The 15,660-nt window shown below is 54.6% G+C and overlaps 1 protein-coding gene across 1 annotated transcript in view; it reads right to left on the reverse strand.

The window, feature by feature from the left end:
* Positions 1-6,023: 6,023 nt before the first annotated feature.
* LOC121324291 (afadin- and alpha-actinin-binding protein A-like) overlaps positions 6,024-15,660 on the reverse strand; it is a 10,849-nt gene continuing 1,212 nt past the window's right edge. Inside the window, exons 2-14 of the mRNA XM_041266002.1 lie at positions 14,565-14,639; positions 13,800-13,900; positions 11,222-11,440; positions 10,946-11,056; positions 10,445-10,568; positions 10,206-10,281; positions 9,018-9,438; positions 8,706-8,934; positions 8,506-8,618; positions 7,958-8,116; positions 7,755-7,875; positions 7,184-7,349; positions 6,024-6,853 (exon numbers count right to left, since the gene is read on the reverse strand). Coding sequence (XP_041121936.1) covers positions 6,751-6,853; positions 7,184-7,349; positions 7,755-7,875; positions 7,958-8,116; positions 8,506-8,618; positions 8,706-8,934; positions 9,018-9,438; positions 10,206-10,281; positions 10,445-10,568; positions 10,946-11,056; positions 11,222-11,440; positions 13,800-13,900; positions 14,565-14,619 — 1,998 coding nt within the window. The 5' untranslated portion in view covers positions 14,620-14,639 and the 3' untranslated portion in view covers positions 6,024-6,750. The remainder of the gene's footprint in view (positions 6,854-7,183; positions 7,350-7,754; positions 7,876-7,957; positions 8,117-8,505; positions 8,619-8,705; positions 8,935-9,017; positions 9,439-10,205; positions 10,282-10,444; positions 10,569-10,945; positions 11,057-11,221; positions 11,441-13,799; positions 13,901-14,564; positions 14,640-15,660) is intronic.

The raw sequence follows: 15,660 nt of genomic DNA on the forward strand, positions 1-15,660 counted from the left end.
AGAGGGACGGGCGGGGCGGTTGTAAATGTCAGGTGAGAGAGGGAGGGGGGGGCGGTTGTAAATGTCAGGTGAGAGAGGGAGGGGGGGGCGGTTGTAAATGTCAGGTGAGAGAGGGAGGGGGGGGGGTTGTAAATGTCAGGTGAGAGAGGGAGGGGCGGGGGGTTGTAAATGTCAGGTGAGAGAGGGAGGGGGCGTGGTTGTAAATGTCAGGTGAGAGAGGGAGGGGGCGTGGTTGTAAATGTCAGGTGAGAGAGGGAGGGGGCGCGGTTGTAAATGTCAGGTGAGAGAGGGAGGGGGGGTGGTTGTAAATGTCAGGTGAGAGAGGGAGGGGGCGTGGTTGTAAATGTCAGGTGAGAGAGGGAGGGGGCGTGGTTGTAAATGTCAGGTGAGAGAGGGAGGGGGGGTGGTTGTAAATGTCAGGTGAGAGAGGGACGGGGGGGGCGGTTGTAAATGTCAGGTGAGAGAGGGACGGGGGGCGTGGTTGTAAATGTCAGGTGAGAGAGGGACGGGCGGCGTGGTTGTAAATGTCAGGTGAGAGAGGGACGGGCGGGGCGGTTGTAAATGTCAGGTGAGAGAGGGAGGGGCGGGGCGGTTGTAAATGTCAGGTGAGAGAGGGAGGGGCGGGGCGGTTGTAAATGTCAGGTGAGAGAGGGACGGGCGGGGCGGTTGTAAATGTCAGGTGAGAGAGGGAGGGGGGGGCGGTTGTAAATGTCAGGTGAGAGAGGGACGGGGGGGGCGGTTGTAAATGTCAGGTGAGAGAGGGACGGGGGGGCGGTTGTAAATGTCAGGTGAGAGAGGGAGGGGCGGGGGGTTGTAAATGTCAGGTGAGAGAGGGAGGGGGGGGCGGTTGTAAATGTCAGGTGAGAGAGGGAGGGGCGGGGGTTGTAAATGTCAGGTGAGAGAGGGAGGGGCGGGGGTTGTAAATGTCAGGTGAGAGAGGGAGGGGCGGGGGTTGTAAATGTCAGGTGAGAGAGGGACGGGCGGGGGGTTGTAAATGTCAGGTGAGAGAGGGAGGGGCGGGTGGTTGTAAATGTCAGGTGAGAGAGGGAGGGGGGGGTGGTTGTAAATGTCAGGTGAGAGAGGGAGGGCGGGGCGGTTGTAAATGTCAGGTGAGAGGGGGACGGGCGGGGCGGTTGTAAATGTCAGGTGAGAGAGGGAGGGGCGGGGGGTTGTAAATGTCAGGTGAGAGAGGGAGGGGGCGGGGGTTGTAAATGTCAGGTGAGAGAGGGAGGGGGCGTGGTTGTAAATGTCAGGTGAGAGAGGGAGGGGGGGGCGGTTGTAAATGTCAGGTGAGAGAGGGAGGGGCGGGGCGGTTGTAAATGTCAGGTGAGAGAGGGAGGGGGGGGCGGTTGTAAATGTCAGGTGAGAGAGGGAGGGGGGGGCGGTTGTAAATGTCAGGTGAGAGAGGGAGGGGGGGGCGGGTTGTAAATGTCAGGTGAGAGAGGGAGGGGGGGGCGGTTGTAAATGTCAGGTGAGAGAGGGACGGGCGGGGCGGTTGTAAATGTCAGGTGAGAGAGGGACGGGCGGGGCGGTTGTAAATGTCAGGTGAGAGAGGGACGGGCGGGGCGGTTGTAAATGTCAGGTGAGAGAGGGAGGGGGGGGCGGTTGTAAATGTCAGGTGAGAGAGGGAGGGGGGGGCGGTTGTAAATGTCAGGTGAGAGAGGGACGGGGGGGGCGGTTGTAAATGTCAGGTGAGAGAGGGACGGGGGGGGCGGTTGTAAATGTCAGGTGAGAGAGGGACGGGGGGGGGGGTTGTAAATGTCAGGTGAGAGAGGGAGGGCGGGGCGGTTGTAAATGTCAGGTGAGAGAGGGAGGGGCGGGGGTTGTAAATGTCAGGTGAGAGAGGGACGGGCGGGGCGGTTGTAAATGTCAGGTGAGAGAGGGACGGGCGGGGCGGTTGTAAATGTCAGGTGAGAGAGGGACGGGCGGGGCGGTTGTAAATGTCAGGTGAGAGAGGGACGGGCGGGGCGGTTGTAAATGTCAGGTGAGAGAGGGAGGGGCGGGGCGGTTGTAAATGTCAGGTGAGAGAGGGAGGGGGGGGCGGTTGTAAATGTCAGGTGAGAGAGGGAGGGGCGGGGCGGTTGTAAATGTCAGGTGAGAGAGGGACGGGCGGGGCGGTTGTAAATGTCAGGTGAGAGAGGGAGGGGGCGGTTGTAAATGTCAGGTGAGAGAGGGAGGGGGGGGCGGTTGTAAATGTCAGGTGAGAGAGGGAGGGGGGGGCGGTTGTAAATGTCAGGTGAGAGAGGGAGGGGGGGGCGGTTGTAAATGTCAGGTGAGAGAGGGAGGGGGGGGCGGTTGTAAATGTCAGGTGAGAGAGGGACGGGCGGGGCGGTTGTAAATGTCAGGTGAGAGAGGGGGGGGGCGGGGCGGTTGTAAATGACTCCGGGTTGTAAACCCCAGTGCCAGACATTTTACAGGTTCCACGCTCAGCCCTAATCCCCCCCACTAACATGTTGTAAATGTGTCGGTTAGAGAAGAGGGAGGGGGCGGTTGTTGCAACTCTCTCCCTCCCCCGTGCCAAGATTACAGGGGCTCCCTCCCCGCCCCAATGTACAGTCCACTCTCTCCCTCCCCCGCCCCGGTTGTAAATGTCAGTCAGAGAGAGGAGGGACGGGCGGGGTTGTAAATGTCAGGTGAGAGAGGGAGGGGGGGGGGTTGTAAATGTCAGGTGAGAGAGGGAGGGGGCGTGGTTGTAAATGTCAGGTGAGAGAGGGAGGGGGCGTGGTTGTAAATGTCAGGTGAGAGAGGGAGGGGGCGTGGTTGTAAATGTCAGGTGAGAGAGGGAGGGGGCGTGGTTGTAAATGTCAGGTGAGAGAGGGAGGGGCGGTGGTTGTAAATGTCAGGTGAGAGAGGGACGGGCGGGGCGGTTGTAAATGTCAGGTGAGAGAGGGACGGGGGGGGCGGTTGTAAATGTCAGGTGAGAGAGGGAGGGGGGGCGGTTGTAAATGTCAGGTGAGAGAGGGAGGGGGGGGCGGTTGTAAATGTCAGGTGAGAGAGGGAGGGGCGGGGGTTGTAAATGTCAGGTGAGAGAGGGAGGGGGGGTGGTTGTAAATGTCAGGTGAGAGAGGGAGGGGGGGGCGGTTGTAAATGTCAGGTGAGAGAGGGACGGGCGGGGCGGTTGTAAATGTCAGGTGAGAGAGGGACGGGCGGGGCGGTTGTAAATGTCAGGTGAGAGAGGGAGGGGCGGGGCGGTTGTAAATGTCAGGTGAGAGAGGGACGGGGGGGCGGTTGTAAATGTCAGGTGAGAGAGGGACGGGCGGGGCGGTTGTAAATGTCAGGTGAGAGAGGGACGGGCGGGGCGGTTGTAAATGTCAGGTGAGAGAGGGAGGGGGCGTGGTTGTAAATGTCAGGTGAGAGAGGGAGGGGGGGGCGGTTGTAAATGTCAGGTGAGAGAGGGAGGGGCGGGCGGTTGTAAATGTCAGGTGAGAGAGGGAGGGGCGGGGCGGTTGTAAATGTCAGGTGAGAGAGGGAGGGGGGGCGGTTGTAAATGTCAGGTGAGAGAGGGAGGGGGGGCGGTTGTAAATGTCAGGTGAGAGAGGGAGGGGCGGGGGTTGTAAATGTCAGGTGAGAGAGGGAGGGGGCGTGGTTGTAAATGTCAGGTGAGAGAGGGAGGGGGCGTGGTTGTAAATGTCAGGTGAGAGAGGGAGGGGGGGGCGGTTGTAAATGTCAGGTGAGAGAGGGAGGGGCGGGGCGGTTGTAAATGTCAGGTGAGAGAGGGAGGGGGGGGCGGTTGAGAGAGGAGGGGGGGGGGCGGTTGTAAATGTCAGGTGAGAGAGGGAGGGGCGGGGGTTGTAAATGTCAGGTGAGAGAGGGACGGGCGGGGCGGTTGTAAATGTCAGGTGAGAGAGGGACGGGCGGGGCGGTTGTAAATGTCAGGTGAGAGAGGGAGGGGGGGGCGGTTGTAAATGTCAGGTGAGAGAGGGAGGGGCGGGGGTTGTAAATGTCAGGTGAGAGAGGGAGGGGCGGGGGTTGTAAATGTCAGGTGAGAGAGGGAGGGGGGGGGGTTGTAAATGTCAGGTGAGAGAGGGAGGGGGGGCGGTTGTAAATGTCAGGTGAGAGAGGGAGGGGGGGGCGGTTGTAAATGTCAGGTGAGAGAGGGACGGGCGGGGCGGTTGTAAATGTCAGGTGAGAGAGGGAGGGGGGGGCGGTTGTAAATGTCAGGTGAGAGAGGGACGGGCGGGGCGGTTGTAAATGTCAGGTGAGAGAGGGAGGGGCGGGGGTTGTAAATGTCAGGTGAGAGAGGGACGGGCGGGGCGGTTGTAAATGTCAGGTGAGAGAGGGAGGGGCGGGGGTTGTAAATGTCGGTTGTAAATGTCAGGTGAGAGAGGGAGGGGGGGGCGGTTGTAAATGTCAGGTGAGAGAGGGAGGGGGGGGTGGTTGTAAATGTCAGGTGAGAGAGGGAGGGGGGGGTGGTAAACGCTTTTCAAAAGGTTGTTCTGTCTCTCCTCCCCCTCCTCGTCTCAGTTCTGTTTGGTCTGTATTTAAGAGACAGTGAGACAGCAAAGAGAGAGGGAACGAGCAAGTCTGTGTTTTCTTGTGTCTTTTTTGTTTGCAGGTTGATGCGAATACAGTGTTGAATTGTCCAGGAAGAGGGCTTGTTGAAACCCAGGTAAGACAGGATTGAAACCCATTAAGACTGGATTCTAGACTCTCTGCCAGCAGGGCTACCATCAGCTTTGTTTTTTTGCTGCTTGTGAAGATGTTTGCACTGTGAAGTTTTCAAGGGCGCTGGCGTACAGAATGTTGCACAAGGGTGTGCTGATACTCGGATCCTCCACACAGTTCCCTTGCATGTTGCTGTGTCTGCAGTATTCATTAAAACATTCTTCTGCTTTTTATTTAGATCTTCGGCCTTTAGCACCCCAAAAAAACCTTCATGTATAGTTTATACAGCTCTATATTGTAACTGGTTAACTGCAAAACAAAGAGCTGAATGAGAAAGAGATGACATGAAAGCATGATTGCTTTACAAAAAATATTTAGATATTTGCTAGAAAATGCAAAGCTTGACTGTTGGTGAGTGCTTGGCATTTTTCAATGTAATGAGACACACACACACACACACACACTGAGACCCTGAAACAGAGACTGAGACACACACACACACACTGAGACCCTGAAACAGAGACTGAGACACACACACACACACACACACAGACACACAGAGACTGAGACACACACACACACACTGAGACACTGAAGACTTGCTCTGAAACAGATACTTGACTACACACACCCTGTAAACAGACTGAGACTGAACCCACTGAGACCTGAGAACACTGACACACACCACTGATACTCCTGAAACAGAGACTGAGACACATACACACACACTGAGACCCTGAAACAGAGACTGAGACACACACACACACTGAGACACACACACACACACACTGAGACCCTGAAACAGAGACTGAGACACATACACACACACTGAGACCCTGAAACAGAGACTGAGACACACACACACACTGAGGCCCTGAAACAGAAACAGAGACTGAGACACACACACACACACTGAGACTGATGTCAAGTCCTTCCTGCAGAGCTGCCAGGACGTCCAGACCCTGCTGCAGGAGAAGCTGGCCCAGGTGGAGGACACAGAGCTGGGCTGCACCTCACCCGCTCTGGAGGCTGAATGCCGCAAGCAGGGCCATGCCAAGAGAAAGATCCAGGCTTTGGAGAGGAGGATCGAGTACCTGAAGGGCATAGACAAGATGTGGGTGTACTGTCACTGCTCACTGCTGGCACACCCTCCTTTTCTACTGAAAACCCTCCTCTGTAATCCAAGTCATCTTTACTACCAACTCATCTTATTACATTGTCTTGGAAACGTTTCATTTGATACCTTCTATTGACCTTCAAGGCTATCCAGAGAACTTCCCCTCAATGTATACTGGACTTGCTGCATCTCTTTTCCCTTAACCAGGCGTGTCACTCTGGGGGGTGCTGGCTGTTCCCTTCACCCAGGCGTGTCACTCTGGGGGGTGCTGGCTGTTCCCTTCACTCTGGGGGGTGCTGGCTGTTCCCTCACCCAGGCGTGTCACTCTGGGGGGTGCTGGCTGTTCCCTTCACCCAGGCGTGTCACTCTGGGGGGTGCTGGCTGTTCCCTCACCCAGGCGTGTCACTCTGGGGGGTGCTGGCTGTTCCCTCGCCCAGGGGTGTCACTCTGGGGGGTGCTGGCTGTTCCCTCGCCCAGGCGTGTCACTCTGGGGGGTGCTGGCTGTTCCCTCGCCCAGGCGTGTCACTGGGAGGTCAGAGTTTCTGAAATAATGCTCCTCCACTTTACGACTCATTGGCACAAGTTGAGAGAGGCGCTCATTTTTTTGAGAAATGCAAAGCACTGCTAAAAACACCTTTGCTTTTCCTAGTTTTTAGTAATGTGGAGATTTTTTATTTTTATGTAAATCATTTTGTAATGTTTGTAATCACTTTGTGAAGAACTGCCAGACCAAACTGCAGCTACCAAGCAGGGGTATTGGAATCAATTTTAATGTCAACAATGCATCTCCAGTAAACTCAGCATTACACACATTTGAAATGAACAAAGCTGCATTACAACAGACTAGCACTTTATTAATATCTGTACACAATAAACATATTTAGACATACAATCTGCTTTGCTAACACAGAATAACTTTGGTTCAATTTGTATTTGTGATCAGAACTGCAGTGAGCAAAGCTGCTGGGACTGGAAATACAATTCTAACTGACTCCCGGTCTGGTCCATGTGTTGCACAGGGTAGGGAGTCAGAAGGAGCAGTCCATGTGTGGAGGGGGGTTCAGTCGCCCCTTGTTCCTCCAGGGTGTGTCTGCGGCCACCTGGCTCCCCGTGTCCATCACTGTGCCCGGTCTGCAGAGAGGAGCGAGAGAGAGAGAGCGAGAGAGGGCTGTGTTTAACTGAAAGCACAGGTCCTGGGCTGGACCAGCAGCTCCTGAAGGAGTGTGAGCAGTGCACGTCTGGACACGGAGCTGGCTGAGATCGAGGTTCATCTATTAAACACTCAACTGTGCTGAATTTAATACAAGAGATCCTTCAACTGGAAGTCTCCAAGGACTGGGGCTCGCTGTGTGTGCAGTGTGACTATGTGGTGACCCGGGCTGGTGAATGGGGCTCAGCGCTGCAGGGACACAGTGCAGGTAGAGACTGGGGTTCAGGTGTGTCTACAGTGTGTGTTTGTACCTGGGCTGGTGAATGAGACTCAGGGAGCGGTATAGCTCAGCAGTGCTGGGGGTGGACACCCTCCCTGGCAAGCCATACTTAAACCCGGATACAGGGGTCTGGGAGCTAGCAGGCAGGTGCAGAGTTGGGACAGAGACCCCTTGCCGATGAGACTCCTGCTCTGGAGCTGCAGAGAGATGAGAAACAGGAGAGTCATAAACACACACACACAATGCCACACCAGCTGCCACATACACGCACACAGATTACAACCCAGCAGAGAGAGACACACACACACATACACACACACAGATTACAACCCAGCAGAGAAACATACACAGAGATCACAACCCAGCAGAGACACACACATACACAGAGTACAACCCAGAAGAGACACACACACACACTGCGATCACAACCCAGCAGAGACACACACATACACAGAGTACAACCCAGCAGAGAGACACACACACACTGCGATCACAACCCAGCAGAGACACACACACATCTGAGACGCAGCCAGTCAAACACCACACAGACAAGACACATCCAGGGGTCACCGCGCAGTCTCTCTGTCCTCCCTGTCACTCACAGGGCTGGCTGCAGGGGGCTCGTTTGTTCCAGCGTGGAGCTTCTCTCTGATCCTGGAAGGGGGAGAGGTTGAAGAACTGCTGCTGCAGGAGAGACGCCCGCTCCTCATCGAAACGCTTCCTCTGGAAACAAAACAGAGGCACGCAGGCATCAGACTGCCAGACAGAGACAGACAGAGAGACTGGCAGACAGACATGGTGTTACCTCGTGCCCCAGTCTGATGGCTGCCTCAGTGAAGCTCCTCCTCTCCCTCTCGAATCGACTCTTCTGCTCCTGAAACATCTCCCACTGCTCCCTCATCCTCTCACACTCTTCCAGGATATAGGAGTCCCGCAACGAGGAGGGGAGAGACAGGGCTCCCTCCTGAAGACAGAGAAACACCACCCCTAAACAGAGACAAGAGGAGGGGAGAGACAGGGCTCCCTCCTGAAGACAGAGAAACACCACCCCTAAACACAGAGACAAGAGGAGGGGAGAGACAGGGCTCCCTCCTGAAGACAGAGAAACACCACCCCTAAACACAGAGAAAGAGGAGGGGAGAGACAGGGCTCCCTCCTGAAGACAGAGAAACACCACCCCTAAACACAGAGAAAGAGGAGGGGAGAGACAGGGCTCCCTCCTGAAGACAGAGAAACACCACCCCTAAACACAGAGAAAGAGGAGGGGAGAGACAGGGGCCCTCCTGAACAGAGAGAAAGAGGAGATATAGACAGCGAGAGGGCAGAGACACACCGAGGGGAGGGTGTCTGTACCTGCAGGAGATCCTGCTGCATGCTGATGAGCTCCCGGCTCTGCTCGATCTCCACCTGCAGCCGAGCCATCTCCTTCTCCTGGTCCGTCCCACCCAGGGGGGCCGACAGGGGAGCTGGAGGGGGGAGGAGACCATCAACAAACCACCCCCAATTTGTCAAAGGAATTGGAACTAACCCCAACCCTGCTCCCCTGCGATTACCCTGCCTGGCAGCCAGTGCTCCCAGTCCTCCCAGCTCCTCCACTCTCCTCTTCAGGCTGCGCCACTGCTGTCGCACGCTGTGGGTCAGCTGATCCCGGGCCACTGCCTGTGACTGGTTGAGCTCTTCTCTGCTTAGCCCCTCCCCTTCCTCCTCTTCCAGCAGCACCTGATAGATAGAGAACAGACATGACAAATAGAGGGGTCTCTCTCCCCCCGTCCAATCTCTCTCCTGTACCCCCCCTCTCTCCTCACCCCCACACCGCTCTCCCTGTCCCTCCTCACCCCCACATCGCTCTCTCTGTCCCTCCTCACCGCCACATCGCTCTCCCTGTCCCTCCTCACCCCCACACCGCTCTCCCTGTCCCTCCTCACCCCCACACCGCTCTCCCTGTCCCTCCTCACCCCCACATCGCTCTCCCTGTCCCTCCTCACCCCCACACCGCTCTCCCTGTCCCTCCTCACCCCCACATCGCTCTCCCTGTCCCTCCTCACCCCCACACCGCTCTCCCTGTCTCTCCTCACCCCCACATCGCTCTCCCTGTCCCTCCTCACCCCCACACCGCTCTCCCTGTCCCTCCTCACCCCGACACTGCTCTCCCTGTCTCTCAGCACTCTGCTCATGTCTCTCCTCAGCTGCTCCAGCACTCCCTTTAGCTCCAGGCTCTCCAGCACAGCCTCCTTCAGCTGCCTCTCCAGGGAGATGATGAGGCTGCGGAACATCTCCTCGTCCTTCCTGCAGGGGGCAGCAGAGAGGGGGGAGAAGCCAAGTCGTGTGGGGGGGGGGAGGGGGAGCAGTAACACGGTTTTATCTCACAAATTGGTACACAATGCTACACTTAGGTGTAGTCGTGGCTTCTGAGTGAATGCAGTTTTGTTCCATATATAAGCCCATGAGGTGTCTCCAAGCCTCCCGAGGGTGAAGATGGTGCAAATGCAAGGCTAGAGGTGATTATAACCCTGCTTTAGTGCACACCAGCATGGCAAGCTGGGGCAGTGACACTGATGCACAGCCATGGCCAAAAGTTTTGCATCACCCTGTAGAATTAACTAGCTTTGCTTCGAACAAAACCTGCTGAATAATGCTACGGTAACACACTGAATTGCATATCGCTTTGTAGTTTTCTATCTACTTAATGAAAAATGGACACACTGAAAAATGTGGCATTTCAAAATCCATGTGAAATACTGTACTACTATTATGGCTTCCTGACCTATGACCTTTGGGGTATCATTTCGTAGTTTTTGATTATATGTTGTTAAATAAAATACCAAAACGTGTTCAGATTATTATTATTTTTTTAATAAATTCTCTTAATCTTAATAGTAGATGATGCAAAACTGTTGGCCACAGCTGCTGACACACCGAGTCCCTACAGGTTGACTATGTGTGCTTGCAGTGCCTGCTAGTTTCCACTAGAGGGGGCAGTGTGCTGCCGTGTTCTTACTGCATATCAACCAAGCCCTGCCACAGACACACACAGCAGTGCTAGAGTGGCTCACTTGCACTCAGTCCTCCCGGTCCTCCAGGTGGCTCTCCTCCCGTCTGATCTGCCCACAGGGTTCAGAATGTCTATGGCTGAGGAGGGAGAGAGGGTGTGTGAGACCGCGGGGGTGAGAGACCGCGGGGGTGGGAGCGTGCGCGGGTAGTGGGAGACCGCGGGGGAGCTTGTGCGGGGGTGGGAGACCGCGAGGGAAGGTGGGAGTATGCGTGGGAGGGTGCAAGGGTGTTTCCCACTCACTGCAGCGCCGGTCCTTCTTGTCGCTCAGTTTCTCCTTCATCTTTCCCAGCTGCTGCTCCTTGCGTTTCATCTCGTGGCTGTGCTGTGTGGCCCGGCTCGCGACCACGCTCTGCAGCTTCACGTTCTGCAGGGACGAGTTGGAGAGGAGACAAGAAACAAGTGCAGGACTACATCAGGGGCCAAAACAGAAGCAAAGGGTTTTTAAAAACACAAAGAACCCTTTCACGCAAGGCGACCTCATATGGGGACAGATTAAAAAAAAAAACCTAAAAGCTCTCTTCTAGTCTTTCCATGGGGACATACATGAGATACAAACACATGACAGCCTCATGTGAGCTGGATGCCATTTCCCCCACATCCTACAAAGCAAAGGGAAACAAGTTAAATACATTTATTATGTGTCCAAAACTACTTGTGTTTTCATCTACTATTAAAATTTAAAGTAGGAAAGGGTTCAATATCAGTTAAGAATTCTTCCATCAGTTGAAGGTTGAACCCCACCTCCTCCTTCTCGCTCTTCACCAGGCTCTGCAGGCTCCTGCTCTGGCCGACCAGCTGCCTCTCTCTGGCCTGCAGGGCGGCGATCTCGTGCTCAGCGTAATCCAGCTGTCCCTGCACACAAACAGGAGGCTCAACACAGACTGCGGAGTCCTATCACAGAATCATCACAGGTGTAATCCTGCGAGTATTAGTATTGTGCTCTCAGAATGCACACAAACACAGAACAGAAACACCTTGCCGCCCTGTTGTCTTGAACCCAGGTCCCCTGCTTGGTACCTGCAGTTTGGTCTGGCAGCTCTTCAGGTAGTCTCTCTCGCTGCTGGTTTTCTTCCACTGGTTCTCCAATGTTCCCAGTTTGGCACTGGTCTCGTGGTAGAGCTGCAGCAGGGAACAGGCGCAGGTCACCAGTGCCCAGAGGTCTGGTTGCCGTGACGACAGGGGGCTGCCAAAGCTGTCCTCCTCACAGAGTGGGGAGATACCCAGCAGTGCTGCCTCCTGCAGGGGGGAGAGGAACTGCAGCGTTAGAACAGGGGGAGCGAGATGTGTGTGTGTGATGTGAGAGCGCTGCATTGTGACTGTGCGTGATGTGAGAGCGCTGCATTGTGACTGCGTGATGTGATGTGACAGCGCTGCATTGTGACTGTGCGTGTGTGATGTGACAGCGCTGCATTGTGACTGCGCGTGTGTGATGTGACAGCGCTGCATTGTGACTGCGCGTGTGTGATGTGACAGCGCTGCATTGTGACTGCACGTGTGTGATGTGACAGCGCTGCATTGTGACTGCGCACGTGTGATGTGAGAGCGCTGCATTGTGACTGCGCGCGTGTGATGTGAGAGCGCTGCATTGTGACTGTGCGTGTGTAATGTGACAGCGCTGCATTGGGACTGTGCGTGTGTGATGTGAGAGCGCTGCATTGTGACTGTGCGTGTGTGATGTGAGAGCGCTGCATTGTGACTGTGCGTGTGTGATGTGACAGCGCTGCATTGTGACTGCGTGTGTGATGTGAGAGCGCTGCATTGTGACTGTGTGTGATGTGACAGCGCTGCATTGTGACTGCGTGTGTGATGTGAGAGCGCTGCATTGTGACTGTGCGTGTGTGATGTGACAGCGCTGCATTGTGACTGTGCGTGTGTGATGTGAGAGCGCTGCATTGTGACTGTGCGTGTGTGATGTGACAGCGCTGCATTGTGACTGTGCGTGTGTGATGTGAGAGCGCTGCATTGTGACTGCGTGTGTGATGTGAGAGCGCTGCATTGTGACTGTGCGTGTGTGATGTGAGAGCGCTGCATTGTGACTGCGTGTGTGATGTGAGAGCGCTGCATTGTGACTGCGTGTGTGATGTGAGAGCGCTGCATTGTGACTGCGTGTGTGATGTGAGAGCGCTGCATTGTGACTGTGTGTGTGATGTGAGAGCGCTGCATTGTGACTGCGTGTGTGATGTGACAGCGCTGCATTGTGACTGCGTGTGTGATGTGAGAGCGCTGCATTGTGACATTGTGACTGCGTGTGTGATGTGACAGCGCTGCATTGTGACTGCGTGTGTGATGTGACAGCGCTGCATTGTGACTGCGTGTGTGATGTGAGAGCGCTGCATTGTGACTGTGCGTGTGTGATGTGACAGCGCTGCATTGTGACTGTGCGTGTGTGATGTGAGAGCGCTGCATTGTGACTGTGCGTGTGTGATGTGAGAGCGCTGCATTGTGACTGTGCGTGTGTGATGTGACAGCGCTGCATTGTGACTGTGCGTGTGTGATGTGAGAGCGCTGCATTGTGACTGTGCGTGTGTGATGTGACAGCGCTGCATTGTGACTGTGCGTGTGTGATGTGACAGCGCTGCATTGTGACTGCGTGTGTGATGTGACAGCGCTGCATTGTGACTGCGTGTGTGATGTGACAGCGCTGCATTGTGACTGTGCGTGTGTGATGTGACAGCGCTGCATTGTGACTGTGCGTGTGTGATGTGACAGCGCTGCATTGTGACTGCGCGTGTGTGATGTGACAGCGCTGCATTGTGACTGCGCGTGTGTGATGTGAGAGCGCTGCATTGTGACTGTGCGTGTGTGATGTGAGAGCGCTGCATTGTGACTGCGCGTGTGTGATGTGAGAGCGCTGCATTGTGACTGCGCGTGTGTGATGTGAGAGCGCTGCATTGTGACTGTGCGTGTGTGATGTGAGAGCGCTGCATTGTGACTGCGCGTGTGTGGTGTGAGAGCGCTGCATTGTGACTGTGCGTGTGTGGTGTGAGAGCGCTGCATTGTGACTGCGTGTGTGATGTGAGAGCGCTGCATTGTGACTGCGCGTGTGTGATGTGACAGCGCTGCATTGGGACTGTGCGTGTGTGATGTGAGAGCGCTGCATTGTGACTGCGCGTGTGTGATGTGACAGCGCTGCATTGTGACTGCGCGTGTGTGATGTGACAGCGCTGCATTGTGACTGTGCGTGTGTGATGTGACAGCGCTGCATTGTGACTGTGCGTGTGTGATGTGAGAGCGCTGCATTGTGACTGTGCGTGTGTGATGTGACAGCGCTGCATTGTGACTGTGCGTGTGTGATGTGAGAGCCCTGCATTGTGACTGTGCGTGTGTGATGTGACAGCGCTGCATTGTGACTGCGTGTGTGATGTGAGAGCGCTGCATTGTGACTGTGTGTGTGATGTGACAGCGCTGCATTGTGACTGCACGTGTGTGATGTGACAGCGCTGCATTGGGACTGCGTCTGTGATGTGACAGCGCTGCATTGGGACTGTGCATGTGTGATATCCAATGCCAGCATGGCAGGCATGTACCGCTGTGTGTTTCGGCCCCGGCACGGCCTCTGTATTTGAGCTGGAATGGCGCCAGTTTCCCTGCTTACCCTGCAGAAGTAAGCAAGCCGCTGAGTCACACTGTCCTGCTCAGGGAGGCTGGGGCCAGGGCTAGGGGGCAGGGACAGCCGAGAGACAAAGTCCTGCAAACCTGAGGGGACAGACAGCGGTGTGATTCATAGCAAGCTGTTACCATGCAGCGAGGGAGGTTAGAACATTCCCAAGCCCCTGTTTAACAGTGTGGAGCACAATGCATGGATGAATAGGAGACTCCTGTTGTACAGCAGTTTTACCCAGTCCAGGTTTTATTACGAGCTTGATTAGTACAGGTAACAAGCTTAGTGTGTCTCACTAAACTCACAATAAAACCAGCAATGGATCCTATTGCACACCAGGAGATATACTGAGAATTCATTTAAGTGATTTTGTGAAAACTATAAAACAAGCAGAGTGACTGGAACCAGTAGAAAAGTCTTTCTGGGGCTTTCCTATTACCAGTACAAACTCTACTGCCAGAAAGAAGCCCCAGAAGACTGCTGCCAGGACTTTAACATCAGGGCTGAAGAAAGATAGATACCTCTATTGTATACAGAAAGTGCAGTGGGTTTGGGTTATATTAAGAAGGGTTCTGCGCAGCTATGGGCAACAGTGGAATCAGCTACCTTACTGCCACGGAAAATGCTACTGCAAGAAACATCTACCTGAAATAAGAGTTAAACCCCAATACAATGTAATAAGAAAAGAGGACTGAGGGACACAACAGTAAACAAGCCACCCCAACAGAAAGCCCAGCAGCGATGCCACAGTATTCTTACCTGGCGACCCCTCAGGGTCCACACAGCTCGGGCTGCCCCAGTCCGGGGACTCCATTGCAGGAACAGGGAATCCAGCTCCTCGGGGAAACAGAAAGCTGGGTATTAGAAGGGTCCCGTATACCAGGGGTGGCAATAAGACTCCTACTGCACAGCAGTGTGACTAACATTCCAGGTTTTACTACCAGCATGATTAGCCATGCTAATCGGTACCTCATACGAGTCTTGTTAAACTTTTGAGCATCAGAATGGTCAAATGAAAGCCCTTATCAGTCATTGATATGGATCCACTTGTAATTAACCTTGTCACGCTACTACAGAGTATACAAACACCACGCCACAGGGTATACAAACACCGCGCCACAGAGTATACAAACACCGCGCCACAGAGTATACAAACACTGCGCCACAGAGAATACAAACACCGCGCCACAGAGAATACAAACACCGCGCCACAGAGTATACAAACATCACGCCACAGAGTATACAAACACCGCGCCAGAGTATACAAACACCGCGCCACAGAGTATACAAACACCGCGCCACAGAGTATACAAACACCGCGCCAGAGTATACAAACACCGCGCCACAGAGTATGCAAACACCGCGCCACAGAGTATACAAACACCGCGCCACAGAGTATACAAACACCACGCCACAGAGTATACAAACACCGCACCAGAGTATACAAACACCACGCAGCAGAGTATACAAACACCACGCCACAGAGTATACAAACACCACGCCAGAGTATACAAACACCACGCCACAGAGTATACAAACACCACGCCACAGAGTATACAAACACCACGCCACGCCACCGCGCCACAGAGTATACAAACACCAGAGTATACAAACACCACGCCACAGAGTATACAAACACCACGCCACAGGGTATACAAACACCACGCCACAGGGTATACAAACACCACGCCACAGAGTATACAAACACCGCGCCACAGAGTATACAAACACCACGCCACAGAGTATACAAACACCGCGCCACAGAGTATACAAACACCGCGCCACAGAGTATACAAACACCACGCCACAGAGTATACAAACACCACGCGCCACAGAGTATACAAACACCACGCGC

Source organism: Polyodon spathula, chromosome 12 (assembly GCF_017654505.1).
Source record: "Polyodon spathula isolate WHYD16114869_AA chromosome 12, ASM1765450v1, whole genome shotgun sequence".
In the NCBI taxonomy this organism is placed as follows: Eukaryota; Metazoa; Chordata; class Actinopteri; order Acipenseriformes; family Polyodontidae; genus Polyodon; species Polyodon spathula.